This window comes from Saimiri boliviensis, chromosome 5 (assembly GCF_048565385.1).
Source record: "Saimiri boliviensis isolate mSaiBol1 chromosome 5, mSaiBol1.pri, whole genome shotgun sequence".
Lineage (NCBI taxonomy): Eukaryota > Metazoa > Chordata > Mammalia > Primates > Cebidae > Saimiri > Saimiri boliviensis.
In genome coordinates, this window is record NC_133453.1 from 143,229,373 (window position 1) to 143,251,150 (window position 21,778).

At 35.6% G+C, this 21,778-nt stretch overlaps 1 protein-coding gene across 11 annotated transcripts in view; it reads left to right on the top strand.

The window, feature by feature from the left end:
* The window catches only part of MEF2A (myocyte enhancer factor 2A), a 142,240-nt gene that overhangs the window by 81,879 nt on the left and 38,583 nt on the right, over window positions 1–21,778 (top strand). For 4 of the 11 annotated variants that reach the window (XM_074400090.1, XM_074400094.1, XM_074400092.1 and 1 more), the window contains exons 4-6: window positions 14,581–14,730; window positions 17,732–17,951; window positions 19,340–19,399. In XM_074400090.1, the coding sequence (XP_074256191.1) occupies window positions 14,581–14,730; window positions 17,732–17,951; window positions 19,340–19,399 (430 nt within the window). Of the gene's footprint in view, window positions 1–14,383; window positions 14,516–14,580; window positions 14,731–17,731; window positions 17,952–19,339; window positions 19,400–21,778 lie in introns of all 11 variants that reach the window. The other 7 variants (XM_039479891.2, XM_039479893.2, XM_074400093.1 and 4 more) reach the window with 3 other exon arrangements.

Below are 21,778 nucleotides of genomic sequence, written 5' to 3' on the forward strand. Positions count from 1 at the left end.
ATTCACTCGTTTATGATATTCTTAATTAAGACTTCATCAAATTTTACAAGATCTAGTAGGGACAAAAATATAAAATATGTTTAAGTGAAAGGAACGCTCAATCATAGGAGGTGACTCTTTTTAATCTGTAATACTGGAAATGATGACTTTATTTCCTTATCTCCCCATCCTCCACACCTGCTAATATATATTACTTCCAACCTTTAGAGAAGTAAACATATGTAAAAAGGTTAAGTATAGAGGCCTCTCCTTTATTGCAGTATATACATTCTTGGAAAATCTTGTAAATAGCAAACCCTATGCAGCTTGTATTCTGCACATGATGAACACAAATGATAATTGGAGAGATACCTTGAAATGTTCAATGAGGCGTATTAGTGTAGCTAGTGGCCACTATGGTGGATACTGTAAATACATGAAATTACTTGAATAGAATTGCTGGCAACACTTGAATTAAGATGGGACTAGTGCATCTTAGGACAATATGATACGATTTCCAATGTGATAACTATTCATGATCATAGTATACATTCCCAGAGCTTTCATTAACCTAATTTATCACATTAATACTATGGTAGTACTATCACATTACCTTGTATCTTTATAAATCATTGCTCCAGATATCCTTCACTATTATGTGAAATTGAATGCATATTTTAATTACTTACTGAAATATGGTAGACATACCTGAGATTAACTTTTTCTCTTCTTTTAAATGATATATAATTTGTATACCATAAAATTCACCAGTGTAAATTATACACTTCAGTGGTTTTTAGTACTCACAAGTTGGTACAATCATGAACACTAATTCCATAACATTTTGATCAACCCAAAAAGAAACCCAGTACCTATTAGCAGTCTCTTACCAACTCTTAACTTCCCCTACATCCTGGCAACCACTAATCTACTTTCTGTGTCTATTGACTTACCTATTCTGGGAATTTGATATAGATGGAGTCAATACAGTATGTGGTCTTTTGTTCAGCTTTTTCGCTTAACATGATATTGTTTTCAAGGTTCATCCATATGGTAGCTGTATCAGTAATTCATTCTATGTCTAAATAGTTTTCCATTTAGTACTGTGAAGTTTGTGTACAAGTTTTTATATGGGCATAAGTTTTCATTTCTCTTGGGTATCTAGTTAGTAGTAGAATTTCCTGGGTTTTGTGGTAAGTTCTGTTTAACTTTTTGAGGAATTACCAAACCCTGTCCTGTATCTCACTTTTAAAAAAAAGCAAAAACATCAACAAAAACCAATAACGCAATAACGTTGTGGATATTATTAGAAAATGTTGTTTTGTTTTTGTAAATTTGGGTATTGTTGGGCTAGGTTATCTGGATCAACTCTTCTGCTGAAGACATCTAAAAATGCTAGATAAACTGTAAAAACAAAACAAAAAAACAAAACTTTTTTATTTTTTTTATTTATTTTTTATTTTTTTTATTTTTTTAATATATTTTTTTTTGAGACGGAGTTTCGCTCTTGTTACCCAGGCTGGAGTGCAATGGCGTGATCTCGGCTCACCGCAACCTCCGCCTCCTGGGTTCAGGCAATTCTCCTGCCTCAGCCTCCTGAGCAGCTGGGATTATAGGCACACACCACCATGCCCAGCTGATTTTTTGTATTTTTAGTAGAGACGGGGTTTCACCATGTCGACCAGGATGGTCTCGAACTCTCGACCTCGTGATCCACCCGCCTCGGCCTCCCAAAGTGCTGGGATTACAGGCTTGAGCCACCGTGCCCGGCAAAACAAAACTTTTTTACATTATCAAAGAGCTCTCAAGGAATATGCCAGGCCAAAATTTAAGAGAAGGTAAGATCATAAAGGTAAAGAAATACTTAAAATTCTGGCCACCCTGAATCATTTGCCTGTCTGGATAAAACTTTGTAGAACTGAGATTCAGGTTCTGATAGATTCAGAATCAAAGGGAAAATGATCACTTCGAAGTTTACGTGCCTAATAGATATCCCCACATGCCTTTAAGCAGGGCCTTAGGAAAAGAGGAAAATGCACTGCCTTCTCCTACTCCCAAAGAATTGCAAGGAGAGTTATTTAGTATTGAGCAGGTAGGGGAAAGAAGAGAACAAGAAAAGAAAAAAAAGAGAACATACCCAAGAGGTTGTAAACCAAGTTACCAGCATTGTGTGGAATTGTAGTCCCAAGTATAATACAAGACATTCAAGAAAACTAGGGACCTGATAGCTGGGGGAAGCAAATTTATATCCTTTTTGAAGAAAGGCGCCTTATTCTGTGCATTAGAAATCTCTTTTAACCTTTCAAAACTATTGGGCATTATACAAAGATGACCAAGCATATAAGAAAAAAAGGCACAGCAGGATACAGTAGAAAATAATTCCTGTATATTTCAGATGACATTATTAATGTAGATTATAGAACAGTTTCACTTTCTGTGTTTTAAGAAATAAGCTTGAAAATATCTGTAGGAAACAGGAAGTTATAAAGGAATTGACACATCAGGCTTGAATGAAATACTTCAAGATGTGAAAAATATAATAAACAAAACTAATGCAGTAGACGTGGTAGAAGTAGATTTTCCATAGCTGTAGAGAGAATTTGTGAACCAAAGATAGAATAAATTATCTAGAATTCAATGCAAATATTAAAAGGTGGGAAACATCAGGAAAGGTTTAAATAAAAGGAGAACCATGTTTAGAAGTTATAGCCTATGTTTAATTGGCATACTAGAAGAAGGAAGCAGAGAATTGGATAGAGGCAATATTTGATGAGATAATGACAGAATTTTCTAGGATTGATGAACGCCCGCTATCCTTAGATTTAAGAAATTCAGCAAATCCCATGCAGAGTAAAAAACAACAAAAAATCTCTATATAGAAGAAAACAAAGATAAGAAAAACATAGAGACTATCCTCAAAAGGATGCTCTTTCCAAATAACAAATGACATCTGGAGTCAATGAAATGATAGCTTAAGTGTGCTATAAAAGGTACATAGTAGAATCCAACTTAAAGTTCTATACCTAGAGAAAATTTCAAGGGGGAAGGCTTAACACTTGTACATCAGTGTTACAATCAAACCACCTACTACTTTGGAAGAAAGGGCCAAGACCAAATCAGGCTGCCATGGTAAGAAAGCAGTCTTCATGGAATGATCAGATGACCTCTACAAACCTCATGTGGACAATGATCTGTCTAGTTTCTCAGTAAATATCAGCACCTAGTAGGGTACTCTCAGTGAATGTTGTTGAATGAAAGAAAAAGGCAAGTTAACATATTTATTTAGTAAAGAAAAAGGGATAGTGAAGAACCAAGCTCCAGGACTTTTGAAGATAAACTTTCTTTTCTTTGCAGTGCACTGAGAATAAGCTGTATCTCAGCATTCATTTACATGGTCTAGAACAGAGTTACATTCTTTCTGGTGACAAACTGACGAGCTGAGACTACCTGGCTGTTCAGTATTCAGGTCCTGGGAGGCAAGGGCCTCAAAACTGTTGGGGTTGCGGGTGGGGCACGTAGGGAATCTTATCACCATTTGTTGAGATTTTTACCATCAAACCTAGGAGTGTCTTATAACTGGATAAGATCTTAGAATTCAGAGAACCCGTAGCCTGAACACCACATACTTGTCACTGAGGAAGATAGGGATAATAAGATCATAGAGGAACTGCAGAAGAATATGAAGACAGTGCCTACAACCACCAGATATACAGTAAATGTTATCTCTTCTCAGTGGTTGAAGTTGTTCCTGATTACAGCTCTATTATTTATTCTTCCTTTGATTTGCTGACTGATGGATGCAGTCCATTTAACAGCTGAGCATAGCATATTGGAAAGAGCAATAGACGTAGATACTAGTCCCGGTTCTGTTACTTAACAGCTGTATGTTGAGGTGAGGTGAGGTGTGGGGGTTGGGGCACGGATCTCTTTTACCTTTTAATGTTCTCCTCTATAAGGGTAGAAGATGAACTAGAGGATCACAAAAGTACCATTTAGTTTTCTGTTCAGTGGCTATTTTGACATACTTTTTTGAGCATATATAATCTCAGAATCCTATGCCTCAAAACTTTGATTCGTTGGACAGATTTTCAGAAAAATATAATTTAACAAATGTAATAATAAAAAAATAGAAAAATTGAATATTCTTGTCAAGTTTTCCACAAAACTGCAAGTCCCAATAGCTCCATAAGCAAATACTAGTAGATTTTTTAAAAAGGAAATACTTCCAGTATTTCACAAACTCCTCAAAAGAATAGTAGAACAAAGAGCTTTACTTTCCTTATTATCTAAAGCTAGCCTAACCTTGATAGCAAAACCAACTAGAAGAGTTGCAAAGAGAATAATTAGAAGCCAGTTTCACTGAACATAAATATAAAAATCTTCAGCCAAATATTAGTCTACTTTTTTGTGTTCACATATTTTTTATGGGAGACCTTTTTATTTTCAGAATGACCCATTTTCTCTACTGTTTGGGCACAAAACTAGACTCTGTATTAGCCTCCGCTGTGGTTAGGAATGGCCTTTGGACTGACCTCTGGCCAAGGAGATGGGAGTGAAAATGATGCAAGCTGCTTCTAGATGTGATCAGTAAGATACTTCCTGCATAATCTTCATAATCTTTCTTCCCTGTTTGGCATCCTGTGTGCTAGGAATCCATATGGGAACCCTGAGATCCTATATGTGGAACCATAAGATAAATGTCTTTGGGGGCTGCGAACTTCACACAGGGCTCACTGAGAATAAGTAACATCCTTCTTGGGCTTTGTATGAATAAGAAATAAACTTTCATTGTGTTAAGCCACTGAGATTTATGGATTTATTAAAGCATCTAGCATTACTTATACAGAGATTAAATCCAGCAATATGTAGAAGAGATGATATATCATGACTAAGTTGGATTTATCCTAGGAATGTAGAGTTATACCATATTCATGGATCAGAAATCTCATATATATCTGTGCCACATAGATAATGTTTATGGAGTTGATGAAATATCAATCAGAATACCAGGAAATTCTTTTTGAAAGAATTTCAATAACTGATTCTAAAGTTCACAGAGAAAATAGAAGACACCGAAGAACAAGGTGAGAGGGTTTGCACTACAATATATTAAGATTAATTTTAGCCAGGTGCGGTGGCTCAAGCCTGTAATCCCAGCACTTTGGGAGGCCGAGGCGGGTGGATCACGAGGTCGAGAGATCGAGACCATCCTGGTCAACATGGTGAAACCCCGTCTCTACCAAAAATACAAAAAATTAGCTGGGCATGGTGGTGCGTGCCTGTAATCCCAGCTACTCAGGAGGCTGAGGCAGGAGAATTGCCTGACCCCAGGAGGCGGAGGTTGCGGTGAGCCGAGATCGCGCCATTGCACTCCAGCCTGGGTAACAAGGGCGAAACTCCGTCTCAAAAAAAAAAAAAAAAGATTAATTTTAAAGCAATAATAATTAACATACAGTAGCAGTGGCACAAATACCAAATGCTAAACATACTAATGGAATAACAGCTCAGAAACAGAACCATGCATATATTGATACTTAATATATAATAGAGGTGGCAGAACAAACTCCTTAAGTGGTGATGTAGGGACAATTGATTATCCATATGGAAAACTCAGGAAATTGAACTTACCTCAGATTTTATACAAAATTACCTCCGGGATGCTTATAGACCTAAATGTAAATGGCAAAATTATAAAGCTATTTACAGGATAATATAGGAGAATATCTTTGTGATTATGAGGTAGGTAAGGATTTTGTATGTAAGACAAAAATCACTATCATACAGTTAACTGGAAAGCAAAAAAATTGATAAATTTGACTTTAAGTACTCTTCATCCAAAGATAAATTTTCTTTAATGCCACATAATGGGAAAATATTTTTACAACATATAAAATTAGCCGAGGACTTACATTGACTACTTATAAAAGAATTACCATAAAAATAAATAAATAAATGAAAGAATTACTATAAAACAATCATCAAAAGGCAATCAAAAACTTGGCAAAGTAACTTGAAAAGGTGGTTCACAAAAGAGAACATCTTCATGGCCAATAGATACGAAATGTGCTTAATTTCATTAGTAGTTCGGAATGCAAATTAAATACCACAGGTAGGAATACACATTGATAGAATTATTTTAAAGGACAGTTTGGCATCATCTAATTTAACTGAAGATCCTTATATTTTGCAAACAGGTGATACTTCTGTTCCTAAGAATTCATACCCAAGAGAAGTGTGTGCAGATATGGAGTAGACTGTCTGCTAAATGTCCACAGCAGCATTTTTATAGATTCAAAAGACTGAAGCTTCTCCAATGTCTGTCTACTGTAGAATGGATAAAAGGTTTTTTTTTTTTCCAAGCCGTGTAATAGAATATTTAGTAAAAATGAACAGGCTGTAATTGTGTAACTCTATGGAGGAATCTCATAAACAATGTTAATGAAACAGGCAAGACTGAATAGTATACTGTGTGTGGTTCTATTTACATATCATTCACAAATAGGCATAGCTAAATTATATTTTTAAGGATATGTATATATGTGATAAACCTTTAAAGAAAATCTAGATAATTGTCATCACAGAGTTAGGATGTTATTACTGGTACAGGTGGGTGGAGAGGGTGATGTGATGAAGGGAGAGAGGGAGTGTTCTGACTTCGGTCTATTTTTTTGACCTGATTGAAATGACTGATGTTTACTTTATAATTATATGTTGAATTTTATGTAAACTTGTACATACCATTCATATTTCACAATTTTTAAAAATTGTTTTTATGTATTGTCAGAGTAGCTAAAAAGAGTAAGTATATGTTTCAAAATTGGAAATATTTATAATAAGGGAAGATAACTTTTCTCATTTTTAAAATATTTTAATAGTCTCGTTTCAATTTCTTGAAACTTAAGACATGATTTCTTTTCTTTTTTTTGAGACAAAGCCTTGCTGTGTCACCCAGGCTGGAATGCAGTGGTGTGATCTTGGCTCATTGCAACCTCTGCCTCCCGGGGTTCAAGCGATTCTCCTGCCTCAGCCTCTTGAGTAGCTGGGATTACGGGTGTCTGCCACCACACCAGGCAAATTTTTTTGTATTTGAGTAGAGACAGGATTTCACCATGTTGGTCAGGCTGGTTTCAAACTCCTGACCTCAAGTGATCTAACCGTCTTGGCCTCCCAAAGTGCTAGGATTATACGCATGAGCCACCTCGCCTGGCCCAAGACATGATTTCTTTTTTTAACAAGTACTTGCTCATACTTGTGCTAGATTTACTGACTGCTCAGCCAGCATTTATGGAGCATTTACTGCTCAGCTGCTTCACAGCAATGAGATTTAAGGTGGGTGGTCAAATTGTGGGTTTATTTAATTAATTTAAATTAGTTCTCTTGTATTTAAAAACCATGCATTTATACCTTTTAAGTACTTTCAATTCCGTAGTTTTCTTTGTAAGTGCTACGATTCTATTAGTTTGGAATGGAATTTGGCAATTATAAAGTTGAGCATATGTTAATTTTTTGTTCAGTAAATTTTTATTTTTCTAGCAAATACTCCAGGAGTATAGGCTCTTCATTCCAGAATTTAGTAGCATAAGTCAAGATTCCAGAAAATTGCCAGTCCCTTGGGACGTCTATGAGTTATTATTTAAGAGCCCATATGCTTTAAATATTTAAACATATTTAGAAAGACAATCCTGATTTATTTACTCTGTAAACAGATGCCAAAGATTATAGTAATATACATATGTGCACGTATATATATGCACACATTATCTACATGGTGTGTGTGTACATAAACACAAAAACACAGACAGAAGTGGACTGTACTAACTCTTGCCTACCAAGAAACTGAAAAAAAATTTTTTTTTTTTTTTTTTTTTGAGATGGGAGTTTCACTCTTGTTGCCCAGGCTGGAGTGCAATGGCGTGATCTCGGCTCACCGCAATGTCCGCCTCCTGGGTTCAGGCAATTCTCCTGCCTCAGCCTCCTGAGTAGCTGGGATTACAGGCACACGCCACCATGCCCAGCTAATTTTTAGTATTTTTAGTAGAGATGGGGTTTCACCATGTTGACCAGGATGGTCTCGATCTCTTGACCTTGTGATCCACCCGCCTCGGCCTCCCAAAGTGCTGGGATTACAGGTTTGAGCCACCGCGCCTGGCCTGAAAAAACTTTTTTTAACATATGCTTAACTTTATAATTGTCAAGTTCCATTCTAAACAAATAGAATCACATGTATTTATTTAAAATTTTAGACACACACACTTATTTTCTATGGAAGTTTACATATATGTGTCTGTGTATATAAAACATTTTATATTTTATATATAAAATAGTTTAACCATTTTATATATAACATTTCCATGGAAAAATGTGTCTAAAATTTAACTATGTAATTTGTTGCTGAGTGTTTAACATGAAAGAGCATAAGCTAAAAGAAACCCCCTTCAAATGAATTGCCCTGCCTAATTAGTAATTCATTTTGAAACAAATTTTTGTAAGTTTATTATGTAAAAGAAAACCTCACTTAGAAAAAGTCTAAAAAGTATTTTTTTCTCCTCAAGTGTCTCTTGTTTCTCTTTTCAACTCTTAATCCTTTCCATCTCTAATTTCACCAAGAGATTTAGTATATAAACCAGAAAATGAGAGGCAGATGGACAGTCAGCCAAGGGGTAGCATATACCCAGAATTCTGTAAATGTTTCCTGGAATTTGAAAGGTAAGGTTGCTAGTACTATATGAGAATGATAGGACATGTGACTTTAAAGATCTTTGCTGGGGGTAGGTACCATTATTTCAGTCAGTTATCTTTGTCCAACAACAGTAAGTAATCATCACAACAGTAATTAATCATCACTTCAAGATTTGAGACCCTTTCTGGATTCTAGGTTGTGGAGGTACTAGCCAGACTTGTTTTGAGAAATAATGTCATTTGGATAAAGAGGCTAATAATGTGTTACCTGAAGGATCACTGAAAGTTTTCTTCCTCATGCTTCTTTGATTATAAGGGATAGGAACGCATTTAAAGTAGCTACAGCTAATGAAGGAATTTATTGAAAGGTTGCAGACAGATAGCATTCAAAGGGAGGAGGCAGGAGCATCTGGCTTTCTGAAGGCCTGACACCAGGAACTCCATATTAAGGGCTCCAGGGTCTCTCATCTCTGCCACCGAGGCTGGTTTGCAAGATAACACCGAGGCTGGTTTGCAGGCACAACTGATGATCTTCATATAAAAATGAATTGATTTAAAACAGGTGATAAATTGAAAGTGGTATTGAGGGGAACTGAATTGGTAATAGTTTATGGAACAGATAGAATGGAGAGAGAAAAGAGGGGAAAAAAATATATAAGAGTCTAGACATAAGATAGTACAGGCTTGGGTGAGTATGGGAACAGTAGAAATGGAAGTAATCTACAAAATTTGATATTCCATGTGAATGTAGAGAGAGAACAAAGGGAATAGGGTTGACCAGGTTGGTAAGTCCAAAGCTCTGTTTAATAAAAGGTAACAAATTCTGTCTCTGTTAAGTTGAAATAGAAATGTTAGTAAAATATCCAAATGAAAGTATACAGCAGGCGGTTAGAATTATAAGTCTTCGAAATTGCAGATTAGATTTGGATGAAGGCATAAAGATTACTATCATAAAATTATAAAATGAACATATTGGATATTTTGATTCATGAATGAGGGAACAATAAGATCTTAAACAGAGGAGAATGTAACACAATTTATGTTAAAGAATGCAGAATTAAATTTATAAATAGAAACAAAACTGGTCAGTATCCACAGGGTGACAGTCAACGATATTCCACAGAAAACAGTTTCTGCAAACAATAATTATTTGCAGCAACTACAAGTTTTCTGTAATAAGTTAACTAATGTCCATCTCTGCAATGCTGTCAAATAGCCTCATCAAAGAAACAAGTGGATATAACTAACCTAAATGGAGGTGGTTCTTTTCCACTCAGAAAATTTCAGGCTTTCACTGTTTTTCCTTAAATTGGTATGGAAATTTAAAACTCAGGAGCCTTTGTACTATTGGAATGTTTGGTCAGCACTAGATAGAAGGCTTTTAAAGTTCTTCATTTAGGTAAAACTGGTTTAATTAATGCCAGACAACAAAGGAAAACCTTCTATTTTAAGTTAATTTGGGCATTTCCAAGACAGAAAGATTGTGGATATGTTGTAGAGATTCCTTTTTCCTGGAAATGTTTTTAGGCAGTATGCTCTCCTCTCTTCCTCCACCAGCTTGTATTTTATTTTAGATCTTGGTAGCTTCTGATGGAGAGGAACCTAGCTTCAGGAGATTGTGGGGTTTACTGTTTTAGACAATTAACATTGTTAATGCTATGATATAAATAAGAATTTATGAATTGTCACAAGAATGTCTTGAAGATGAGTATTGAAAGGCCATAGGCCCTCTCTTGTCATATTTCCTTGTTGATATTATAACAAATTAATACAGATCATTAATCAAATTTTGTTTTTAAATTTTAAAGAACAGCATACTACTTCTTCCTTTTAAAAACCAGTTCTTGGCCGGGCGTGGTGGCTCAAGCCTGTAATCCCAGCACTTTGGGAGGCCGAGGCGGGTGGGTCACGAGGTCAAGAGATCGAGACCATCCTGGTCAACATGGTGAAACCCCATCTCTACTAAAAATACAAAAAATTAGCTGGGCATGGTGGCGCGTGCCTGTAATCCAAGCTACTCAGAAGGCTGAGGCAGGAGAATTGCCTGAACCCGGGAGGCAGAGGTTGCGGTGAGCCGAGATCGCGCCATTGCACTCCAGCCTGGGTAACAAGAGCGAAACTCCATCTCAAAAAAAAAAAAAAAAAGAAAGAAAGAAAGAAAAAACCAGTACTCGTTCTGATAATAAGGTCTATCAAGGATTACTAGAAATCTCTTTTCCTGAGTTTAGACCTAAAGTCAATGAATTGGGTAGTTTCACACTCGTTAAGTGATAATATTTTTTTATAAAGGTAATTATGACTCTCAGATACAAAGTGGTCATGAGTCAAAGATTTTAAGTCATTAATTAGGGAGTCTGAAAAAAATGTTGCCTTGGTAAATTCAAAGATCAGACAAATATATAAGCCCATCAAGGCCAAATGAATTTGCTTCATAAATACAAAACCTGGCTCTTCCACAGTTCGGGGAAGAAGTCAGTTGAACTTCCACTAGATAGAATTTATTTGCATGTCTACAAACACAAATTATTTGCATTATTCTGTTTTCAACAAATTAACTTCTGTTTCTATAGAGTTGAAAAATAGCTCAAAAACCAAGGCACAAACCCCATAGAATCAAATCGATAACTTAGAAGAATGTGTTCTAATAATACATAGTTTTTAAAGATACTCGTTTTGGGGGATTCATTTAAAAGTATTTTACTATTCTTAATTAGTGTAGAAAGGTAAATGTTAGCTAAGTTTAATAAATTCTACATTTTGTACTATAAATGACAGTATGCAGAAAGTACTGGAATTGGCCCATCACATTATGTTAAAATCATAATGGAATTTAACTTTGTTGTGACATAAATAGAAAAGTGGACATAAATAGAAAAATGATTGTTTCTAACAAGTGCTTAATGGACCCTTCAAAAATAAAATTACTTTCTTCTATAGAAGTGAACTGATGAAAAATATACGTGCATTAATTTTAGGATTTTGTTTCAGTAATCTTGCCAATTAAGACCTTTAAATTAATTGGAACATGCACAGAACAAGGTATATCAAATCGTCTTAAATTGATTAATAATTGTTCTTTAAATTTGTCTTTTTAACCGTCTGTAATGTATGTTTTAGAATACATTTCTTTAAGAAAAGCAACTGTGATAAGTCAACTTAAATGGGTACACACCACAGAAATTTGAAATTGTTTTGGCACAATTGAGTTTTCTCCTTAAGTTTATCGGAATGATATTGAAAAACTGTCAGTTACATTATTTACAAGAAACAAAGTATCTTTGAAGTTCTATTTACTTTAGAATGGATTATGGTAATGACTAGTAATAGCTATAGAGAGTATGCAGTATTAACACTCCTGATGCTTTTTTCTACTTCTTTGTGAGGAATAAGCAGATCTCTCATACTGGTGACCTTTCCGCACTGTGTTTTCCTCATTGAGCAAGTGTTTTTGTTGTCCCTAACTTGTGCATGAGAAAACTGAGGCTGGCCTGGTTCTTACGTACCTCGCCTGGGCTTCTTAAAAGATTACAGCATTCCACTTGTTAATCATACCAGTGGCACAGGAGAAACTTCTACGCTTGTGCTATTTGGTAATGTGAAGATAGAAAAAGTCTTTTTATGGTAGTTGGGTTCTCAAAACAACTCTTCATGTTTTAGTGATAAGGAGACACAAGTTGCCTATCAAACAGAGGTACATTAGCTTATTATCTACAAAGCTGATAGAGCCTCTTAAATTCCCTCATGGTGACAGAAACCCCATTTGAAGTGAAGGCTTGCAGAGCTGGAGATAGCAGAGCGCTTTCCTTCCTCAAAAGTACAAGCAGGGTTAACCCTACTCTTAGAGTAAAAATTTAGTGTAATTATTGAACAGCTATCTTTTTTCTCTGTCAATTAAAACATGGTCAAAGAAATAAGTACTTGATGATTGCCGTTTGTGAAAATTTCAGTGATATGCATTACAGCTTACTAAGAAGAGCAAGACTATGAATTAACTAGTCTTAAAATAGATGAAAATTGGGGAGAATATCAGAAATTTAGGACTAGAATAAATCAACAACTTTATGATAAGATCTGTGTCTAGGCACCTATTCTATTTGTTCTGTTTCTAGGGCTTTGTAGGTTTTAAGAGTTCAGTGTGTTCCAGTGTTCTGAGTGTCTACATTTTCACTGCTCATAGCTACTTGGAAAGATTTGGCAAGTAAATGTGCTACCATGGTTGGGGGAGGATAAATGCCTTTATCCTTTAGTGCTCCCAGCTACAGGACCTTTTATGGCCAAGCACACATCAAAGTCCATGTGATTACTTAGGCCCATAGAGCCCAGTGCCATGGAGGAAATGTTGGAGAAATAAATGTCGTGTTTGCTATATGGACATGCGAAGTAATTTAAGAAGCTAACATATCTACACTAATGATTGTTTATGATTCTTCATGCAAAATTTTTAAAAATCAAAAGAGAGTGAAGTGAAATTTTTAAATAATTTGACTTTGGAGAAACTAAGAAAAAAATTACTGAATCTTAATGTACTATGTTTACATTCTACTTCAAGAAGAACAGAGTAAAATAAACATACATAATTATTGCTAATTATGTTTTAAAGGATACTAAGATCTGCTATGAAATAATTTTCTTTAGTTCTAATTTAAATAATCATTTATTGATGAACTTACCTAGGACTAGTTCAGTGATGAAGCTTTGACTTGGAAATTTTAACTTCCTAATCCTTTTCTGGAGTTGGCCAGAAAATCAAGAAGTCTCAGCCATTTCAGTAACTCTGCTTTAAAATAAGACTAACCAGGGTTTCAAGAAGAAAGAAAGAAATTATTCTGAAAGTAAATGAATATTCCATAGATCTTCAAGCTCTTGGTTTTTAATTTATTCTTTTAAGTACTAGACAAGTTATTTCAGGATGACTTTAAGTTAAAAATAAAAATCAGAAAATCAACTTTTTTTTGCATTATACTTATCCCAAAATAAGAAGAAAAAAGAAAGTTAGTAGAATCCAGGAGATACTTTAATGGCACTCTAGAAAATTCTCCAGAAGTCAAATCAGTGGATTAAATCAAACCATGAAATATACTCTGAATAACTTTTAAGTGCAAATTTTAAAACTATGTAAAGTCACTAATAATTTATACATTCTAATTAGGAAAGAGTCATTACAGATGTAAGTAATTATCAAGTTTGAACGTTGTATTTCAAAGTGATACAGGAAAGTGAATAATAGGAGTGAATTGATTGGGGTATTGTGCTAATTCTTTGTTGAGTAGGATAAACTCTGATAGGCAGAAAGGAATGTCAGTACATGAAGTTGCTGAAATGTTCAATTTATAAAGGTACTATAACTTTTCAAAGCATCATTTTTATAGATTTTTATTTCTTTCATGGATTGGTTATATCAGATAAATTGATCAGGCTTTAATCAGATTTGAGAGTTTTAACTGTCAGAGCAGTGAGTAATTAAGTATTTTAAGAAGTTTAGAAAGGAAGAATCCAAACAAGTAAATATTCCTTTTCTCTTAATGTACAGTGGGAGAATTAATTTTACTTATATCTAATATTTACCTTATTTGAAGAATTAAATACATCTGTGATCATTTAGAAACCGTTTCAGTGGCTCTTGTATAATTCAATTCATTCCGTCTGTGCTCTCTTAATAAATTTTACAGAAAAACTCATGGCAAGTTAGCATTATTTGTGTGTGAATTTTCCAATTGTATTTCAGACTTTAAGAAAGAAAGGCCTTAATGGTTGTGAGAGCCCTGATGCTGACGATTACTTTGAGCACAGTCCACTCTCGGAGGACAGATTCAGCAAACTAAATGAAGATAGTGATTTTATTTTCAAACGAGGCCCTGTAAGTACTTTTACTTTACCTCTACTTTTTATTTGTTGATCCTTTTTGTTAACTTCATTATTTAGGCTCTGAACAAGAAGGAACACAGAGGGTGCGACAGCCCAGACCCTGATACTTCATATGTGCTAACTCCACATACAGAAGAAAAATATAAAAAAATTAATGAGGAATTTGATAATATGATGCGGAATCATAAAATCGCAGTGAGTACTAAAGTATGGTTTGTGCTTTTATCTTGTGCATGAAGAGATTGAGCAAACATCTTGTTGCTTATTTTTATAGTGGGTGATGACAAGTAGTAGAAGGGAAGAAAGGCATTTTATTAGTATTTTTAATAAAACTTTAAGGTAAAATTGCTGAAGTCTTATGTATGTTCAGCATCTTAAGTGTAGAAGTGAAGAGAAAACATGCTGATCCAAGCTCTGCCACTTCTTACCCCAGTACCTTTGGATAGGGCACCTAAACATCTTGAATTCTTTCTTCATCTATAAAGTCATTGAGTTGGCTCTCATGGTTTTTAAGGTATCTTCCAGCTCTAAAATTCTATGATTTATAATACAGAGTATGTCTAAAACTTTCCCTCTACTCCCATGACTTAAAAAGTTACATGTTCTTAAATAGATCTTGAGAAAGCAAAAGGTAAGGTAGTTAGGTTTGTTGCAAAACTTTTTCCTAAATTATTTTTAATTATTTGGTATAGTTACTGTAATAGTAGTAGAGCTAAGCTTACTGCTTTGCTGTTTGTAAATGTCCCCAAATCACTTGGCAACAATGCCACCAAACTTTTGTTCCTTTTTTTTTGAGACAGAGTCTCGCTCTGTTGCCAGGGTGGAGTGCAGTGGTGCGATCTCGGCTCACTGCAACCTCTGTCTCCCGGGTTCAAGCAATTCTCCTGCCTCAGCCTCCTGAGTAGCTGTGAATACAGGTGCATGCCCCCCACTCCCAGCTAATTTTTGTGTTTTTAATAGAGGTCGGGTTTCACTGTGTTGGCCAGGATGGTTTCTACCTCTTGACCTCATGATCCGCCCACCTCGGCCTCCCAAAGTGCTGAGATTAAAGGCGGGAGCCACCACACCCAGCCAACTTTTGTTCTTTTCTTATGCTATAGATACTAAGGCAGAGCAGCCTGCCTTAATTTTAATTTAAGGCAGCAGTGTTCTTAAATTGATTGTAAAACAAATAGTGACTTTATAATTTCTGTATATTCATTCATCATAGTGAAAGAGTATTTGTCTTTGAGCTCATGCTCCTAAACTTGATAGTTCTTCAAAGAGTTCTCACTGGAAGCTCCACTGGCAAGAACTACTTAAAATGGTTATTCTGGATCTAATTTTCTAATTCTGCATATGTAGGTCAACCTCCCTTAAACAAATTAGTTTCAGTGCTGACATTTATTTTACCATCAGTTAATTCTCTCAAAACTGTGCCCTAAAGTATGCATGATGGATCATTTCTTCAGAGTAATTCTATACTACAGGTTGAGTATTCCTTACCTGAAATTCTTGGGACTAGAAATGTTTCAAATTTGGGATTTTTTTTTTCATCAAAATTTGGAATATTTGCATATGCAGTATCTTAGGGACAGGACCCAAGTCTAAACATTAAATTCCTTAATGTTTCATACACATAGCCTGAAGAAAGTTTTATAAAATATTTTTCATAATTTTGTACATGGAACAAAGTTTGTGTACATGGAACATTGGAGAGCAAAGGTGTCACTGTCTCAGCTACCCATGTTGTAGGTCTTGGCCCCGAGCATTATGGGAAACCTGCTGTTAGCATGTGTAGCCTACACATGTGCCATTTGATTACCCTTTGTGGGTGTGCTTGCGTGAGGGAATCTGGGAATGCACAGAAAAGATATATTGAAGCTGAAGGGAGACTGGAAGGGTCCTTTTCCCCTTGGGGACACTGAATAAACTGTGTATTGTATGCCTGCATTTCCACACGTGATGTTAGGTATGGAATTTTCTATTTGTGGCATCGTGTTGGTGCTCGGAAAGTTTTGGATTTGGGGTTCTCAGATTAGGGATGCTCAAACTATATAAGAAGCCAGCTCACGAAAAAATAGCTTTAAGGAGTTATTTTGGGGCAAATAACATTATTATTTTTAAAAACGATACATTAGCAAATAAAGCGATGTTGTTGACCTTGCGGTTAATGTTAAAGTTGCAAAGATATTGCATAAATAAAACTGTTTTACTTTTGAAAAAATTTGTCATATGCCCACTGTTTTTATATTTGTTGATGTATTATAATTTTTCTACATGAAATAAACTATTGAATGAAGTCCAATAAAATATATTCTTCCAACTTTGAATTAGCAGTGTTACCTTACTTTTGGATGTTAGTCTTTTAAAATGAGGGCAAAGTTGTTTTATTTTCTCCCGCTTTAAATTATAAAGAGGAACATTATTTATCGTGGTTAATAAGCATATTGTAAATGGTCTATGGAGGAAATGCGAGAGGAAAATAGAAAATATCCTTTTAAAGGGGGTGCGGAATAATTTAGAGGAAGGGAAGATTAGCATTTATAATATTTGTAATTTAATCTTCATATAATTTACAGAAGATACCAAAAACTTTATTACTTTTATCACTGGCTTGGTTAGTAGTTAATTTTGTTGTTTAGGTTTCTTTGCATTTTCATTATACTCAAATTGCATTGTTATGTATATAATTACTTTTTTTTTTTTTTTGCCCTTTAGAAAGTCAGTTAAATCAGAATGGGGCATTTTTATAATTTAGGAAATTTGACATATTAAGTTAATAACATGTGTACCCACTTTTCTCCTTCTATTATATTTGGGATTTCCCAATAGAAATGTAAAGTTATTAAGCTGGTTTGCATCAAAGTGCCAATTTATGCTTACTTGATGACAGTGATACCCTTTGTAATGCCTAAATTTGACAACACTGCTTTATTATCAGGTTCATCCTCTTATTTTTGTGTTTATAAATATTTGAAATATAGAATATATACATTATATTGTATTAATACATATTAATATATAGAACTGAAATTGAAAAGGCTCATGTCAGGCATATTCATGTTCAAATAGAATTCGAAAGAAAATAATCTGTAAATTGATTATGAACCTATCCCTATCCTGTACTTTCAGTAACTTGAGTTACCTTGCCAAATTAAAGTTCGTAAGTTACTTTGTAGATGAATATGAAACCAACAGTCTTTTCCTTCTTGTTCTTTATTTACAGCCTGGTTTGCCACCTCAGAACTTTTCAATGTCTGTCACAGTTCCAGTGACCAGCCCCAATGCTTTGTCCTACACTAACCCAGGGAGTTCACTGGTGTCCCCATCTTTGGCAGCCAGCTCAACATTAACAGATTCAAGCATGCTCTCTCCACCTCAAACCACATTACATAGAAATGTGTCCCCCGGAGCTCCTCAGAGGCCACCAAGTACTGGCAATGCAGGTATGCGGTGATACCTATTCTGCTGGTTCTTTAATAAAGAGGGTGGAAAAACTCACTGCTAACATAAGCAATTTCTTATTTTGCTATTCTTAATTTTATTGCTTTGATGAGCAGGAATCACTGCTACATAATTGGCTCCATTTTAAAGTATTTTTTTGAAAATCAATTGTGGGTGTAGCATTGTGTCATGCAAAGTAGAACAGTACTGAGAACCTGCCATTTATACACTTTTCCTTCTCATGGGAAAGCCATACTTTGACAGGCAGAAAATTCAGTTAGATATTTAAAGTAGAGTGTGAGCCATTCATGTTAGAAATATGGGCGATAGACTTACCTGATTGAAGTTAGAGTATTTTTTGCATTTCCTCCTGGCTGAATTACTTCATTAATTCAGCAGAAATTTACATTGCATTTATTGTATTAGTCTGTGTAATGCAGTGTCTCCTCTCCTTTAAGTCCTAGATTTAATTTAATGATTTAATCATACTCCCCACACACTGCCCCCATTTTTATCAGTATGTACTATTTTGGTAATGATGCAGTACCACTATTTGGTATTGAAGGTGGACATCCAGCTTGAAAGGTAAACTCATATATATGAAATATGTGACTACATCAGATTACATATTAATGACAACTTCAGACTGGGCTAGTTTGTTTTTTGTTTGGTTTTTTGGTGTTTTTTTTTTTTTTTTTTGGAAATGGAGTTTTGCTCTTGTTGCCCAGGCTGGAGTGCAATGGGGCAATCTCGGCTAACTGCAACCTTCACCTCCCAGGTTCAAGGGATTCCATCCTGCCTTAGCCTCCCGAGTGGGTGGGATTACAGGCATGTGCCACCATGCCTTGCTAATTTTGTATTTCTTTTTTTTTTTTTTTTTTTTTTTGAGACGGAGTTTCGCTCTTGTTACCCAGGCTGGAGTGCAATGGCGCGATCTCGGCTCACTGCAACCTCCGCCTCCTAGGCTCAGGCAATTCTCCTGCCTCAGCCTCCTAAGTAGCTGGGATTACAGGCACACGCCACCATGCCCAGCTAGTTTTTTGTATTTTTAGTAGAGACGGGGTTTCACCATGTTGACCAGGATGGTCTCGATCTCTTGACCTTGTGATCCACCCGCCTCGGCCTCCTAAAGTGCTGGGATTACAGGCTTGAGCCACTGCGCCCGGCCTAATTTTGTATTTCTAGTAGAGATGGGATTTCTCCACGTTGGTCAGTCCAGTCTCAAACTCCCAGCCTCAGGTGTCTACCTGCCTCAGGCTCCCATTTTTATTTTTGTGTCTGGTCAGGATTACAGTGAGAGTCACCTCTATTCAGTTCACATTCAGTCAGATAAAGAGAGCTATTTCATATTCATTCTCTGCCCTCTCTCTTCTCTCCATAATGTTGTTAGGTGGGATGTTGAGCACTACAGACCTCACAGTGCCAAATGGAGCTGGAAGCAGCCCAGTGGGTGAGTGAATTCCTATAGTTTCATTTTGTAGGTATCTCTCCTATCTGAGATAAAAGGTTAGTTGTTTCTGCAATAAAACCTTCTGTGAAATTTCCTTCTGAAGGATACTTTCACTAATACTTAACATTTTTTAACAACAGTCATGTTTTATTCCTTAAAAATCTTGGCCTTCAGTTATTTATTCCATAAGTATTTATTGAGTGCCTCCTCTATAACAGACATTGTTCTTTTCTAAAGACTAAATTGCCTTAAAGCAACATTTACATCAAGATAATTTCTTAAGGAGAAACTTTCTGTATCTTCTCTTCTTACCAAAGTAAACTGTTACCCAACTGTTCTATCTTGCAGTAGCATGAAATGTTTTCAGAGAGATTAGAATGAAGAGAAATGGTGGGTCTACTTCTACAATTAGAAAGAGAATTAAGAGATTTGTCTCAGCTGGGCACAGTGGTTCACGCCTGTAATCCAAGCACTTTGGGAGGCTGAGGTGGGTGGATAGCCTGAGCTCAGGAGTTCGTGACCAGCCTGGGCAACATGATGAAACCCCATCTCGACTAAAATTTAAAAAAATAAAATAAAATAGCTAGGTGTGGGATTGTGCGCCTATAGTCCCAGCTACTTGGGAGGCTGAGTCAGGAGAATTGCTTGAACCTAGGAGGCAGAGGTTGCAGTGAGCCAAGATCATGCCACTGCACTCCATCCTGGGTAACAGAACAAGATTCAGTTACCAAACAAGAGAGAGAGAAAAAAAGGTTTGTCTCAGTTAGTTGCTTTGATACAGGTAGAACATTCATACATTGTCATAGTTGTGGCCAAATAGGTTATTTGACTCTAGGACCCCTCCCATGCTGACTGACTAGCAGTTTAAACACATGTCATAAATAAGTCTGCCCATGCCTGAAGTGCTCCTAAAGATACAGCATGATCTTAACATTACAAAAACATGATGTATATGTCAAAGAAGTTAAAAGAATAACTGTACCCCTTTGGATTTTCATCACCTTACGACATACTGGTCCATTAATCTATGATAATTACAGTTAACATCACTGTTATCTGAAAGCAAGGGCAGTCATTTCCTTCACTGCTTGGGATACTGTGTGTTCCTTAGATATCTGAAAACAAATAACTTACAGGATTAAATTCCTAACTGTATGTATTCAACCCATTCACTCCGCAAAATGTAAGGAGCATCTGTCTGAAAATTATGGAGATGATTGAATAACTTAATAAAAATAATGAGGAAAAAATAAACATCAATAAAGATATTATTAAGATAAGTTATAAAATATTTAGTGACTTAAAGTAGGAATAATTGCTTAATTGTATCTGTCACAGTATTAAATGTTTTTTAATGGAATTAAGCAGATAAGAACTACTATGGAGTTTTATTTAACAGAAAACAAATGTGTGAAAATACATAAAGGTTGTGCCAATTAAACACTAGGGCTGCTGCTCTTGCATGTATATTTCCAAATATTTATGGCTTTTTTTTCAACTCCTGTTTCAGTTGTTTGTATGCCCACTTACTGTTTCTGTGTTCCTTTTCCCATGTTTTTTATCCCCCGCAACAAAATAATAAGTTCAGGGCCCACCAACAATTGTAAGATCCTAATATGCTTCTCTCACATTGGGTTGACACCCCAAAAGGCTGGACTCTAGAAGTAAAGTAAACCAGAGATAAACTGTTCTTCTTAGTAGCAACATCTTATATGTGCATCGTCCTGCTTCTTAAAATTAGATTGTGGCAATTAGAAGTTAGATTTAGGGGTCCCAGAATTCCTGGAAAGGCAGTAATCTCTGGAAGAATAAAATAAGCCTGGCCAACATGGTGAAACCCCATCTCTACTAAAAATACAAAAATTAGCCAGGAGTGGTGGTGAGTGCGTATAATCCCAGCTACTCAGGAGGCCAAGGCAGGAGAATCACTTGAACCCAGGAGGCAGAGGTTGGTTGCAGTGAGCAAAGATCACGCCACTGCACTGCAGCCTGGGCAACAAGAGTGAAACTCTGTCTCAAAAAAAAAAAAAAAGAATAAAATAAAACATCTCAGAACTTATTATTTCTACTTGGCACATAAGGTGAACTAACTAGATAGACATACACACAAATAAAGCAAATGAAAACTTGAAATAAATAATAGAACCAGCCTTCTGGGAACTCCAGAATTTGGAGTTAGTAGGCACAGACTTTGACTTTAATATAACAGTGTTTACTGTGTTCAAGAGTATTAAAAAAAAAAAAAAAAAAAAGGAACTTTAACAGAGAACTGAAATTTTTTAAAAAATAGATATTTTAGAACAAAACCATGTAACATTAAGAACTTCACAGATGGGCATAATAACAGCTTGGACAAAACAAATTTGAGAATTAAGAAAC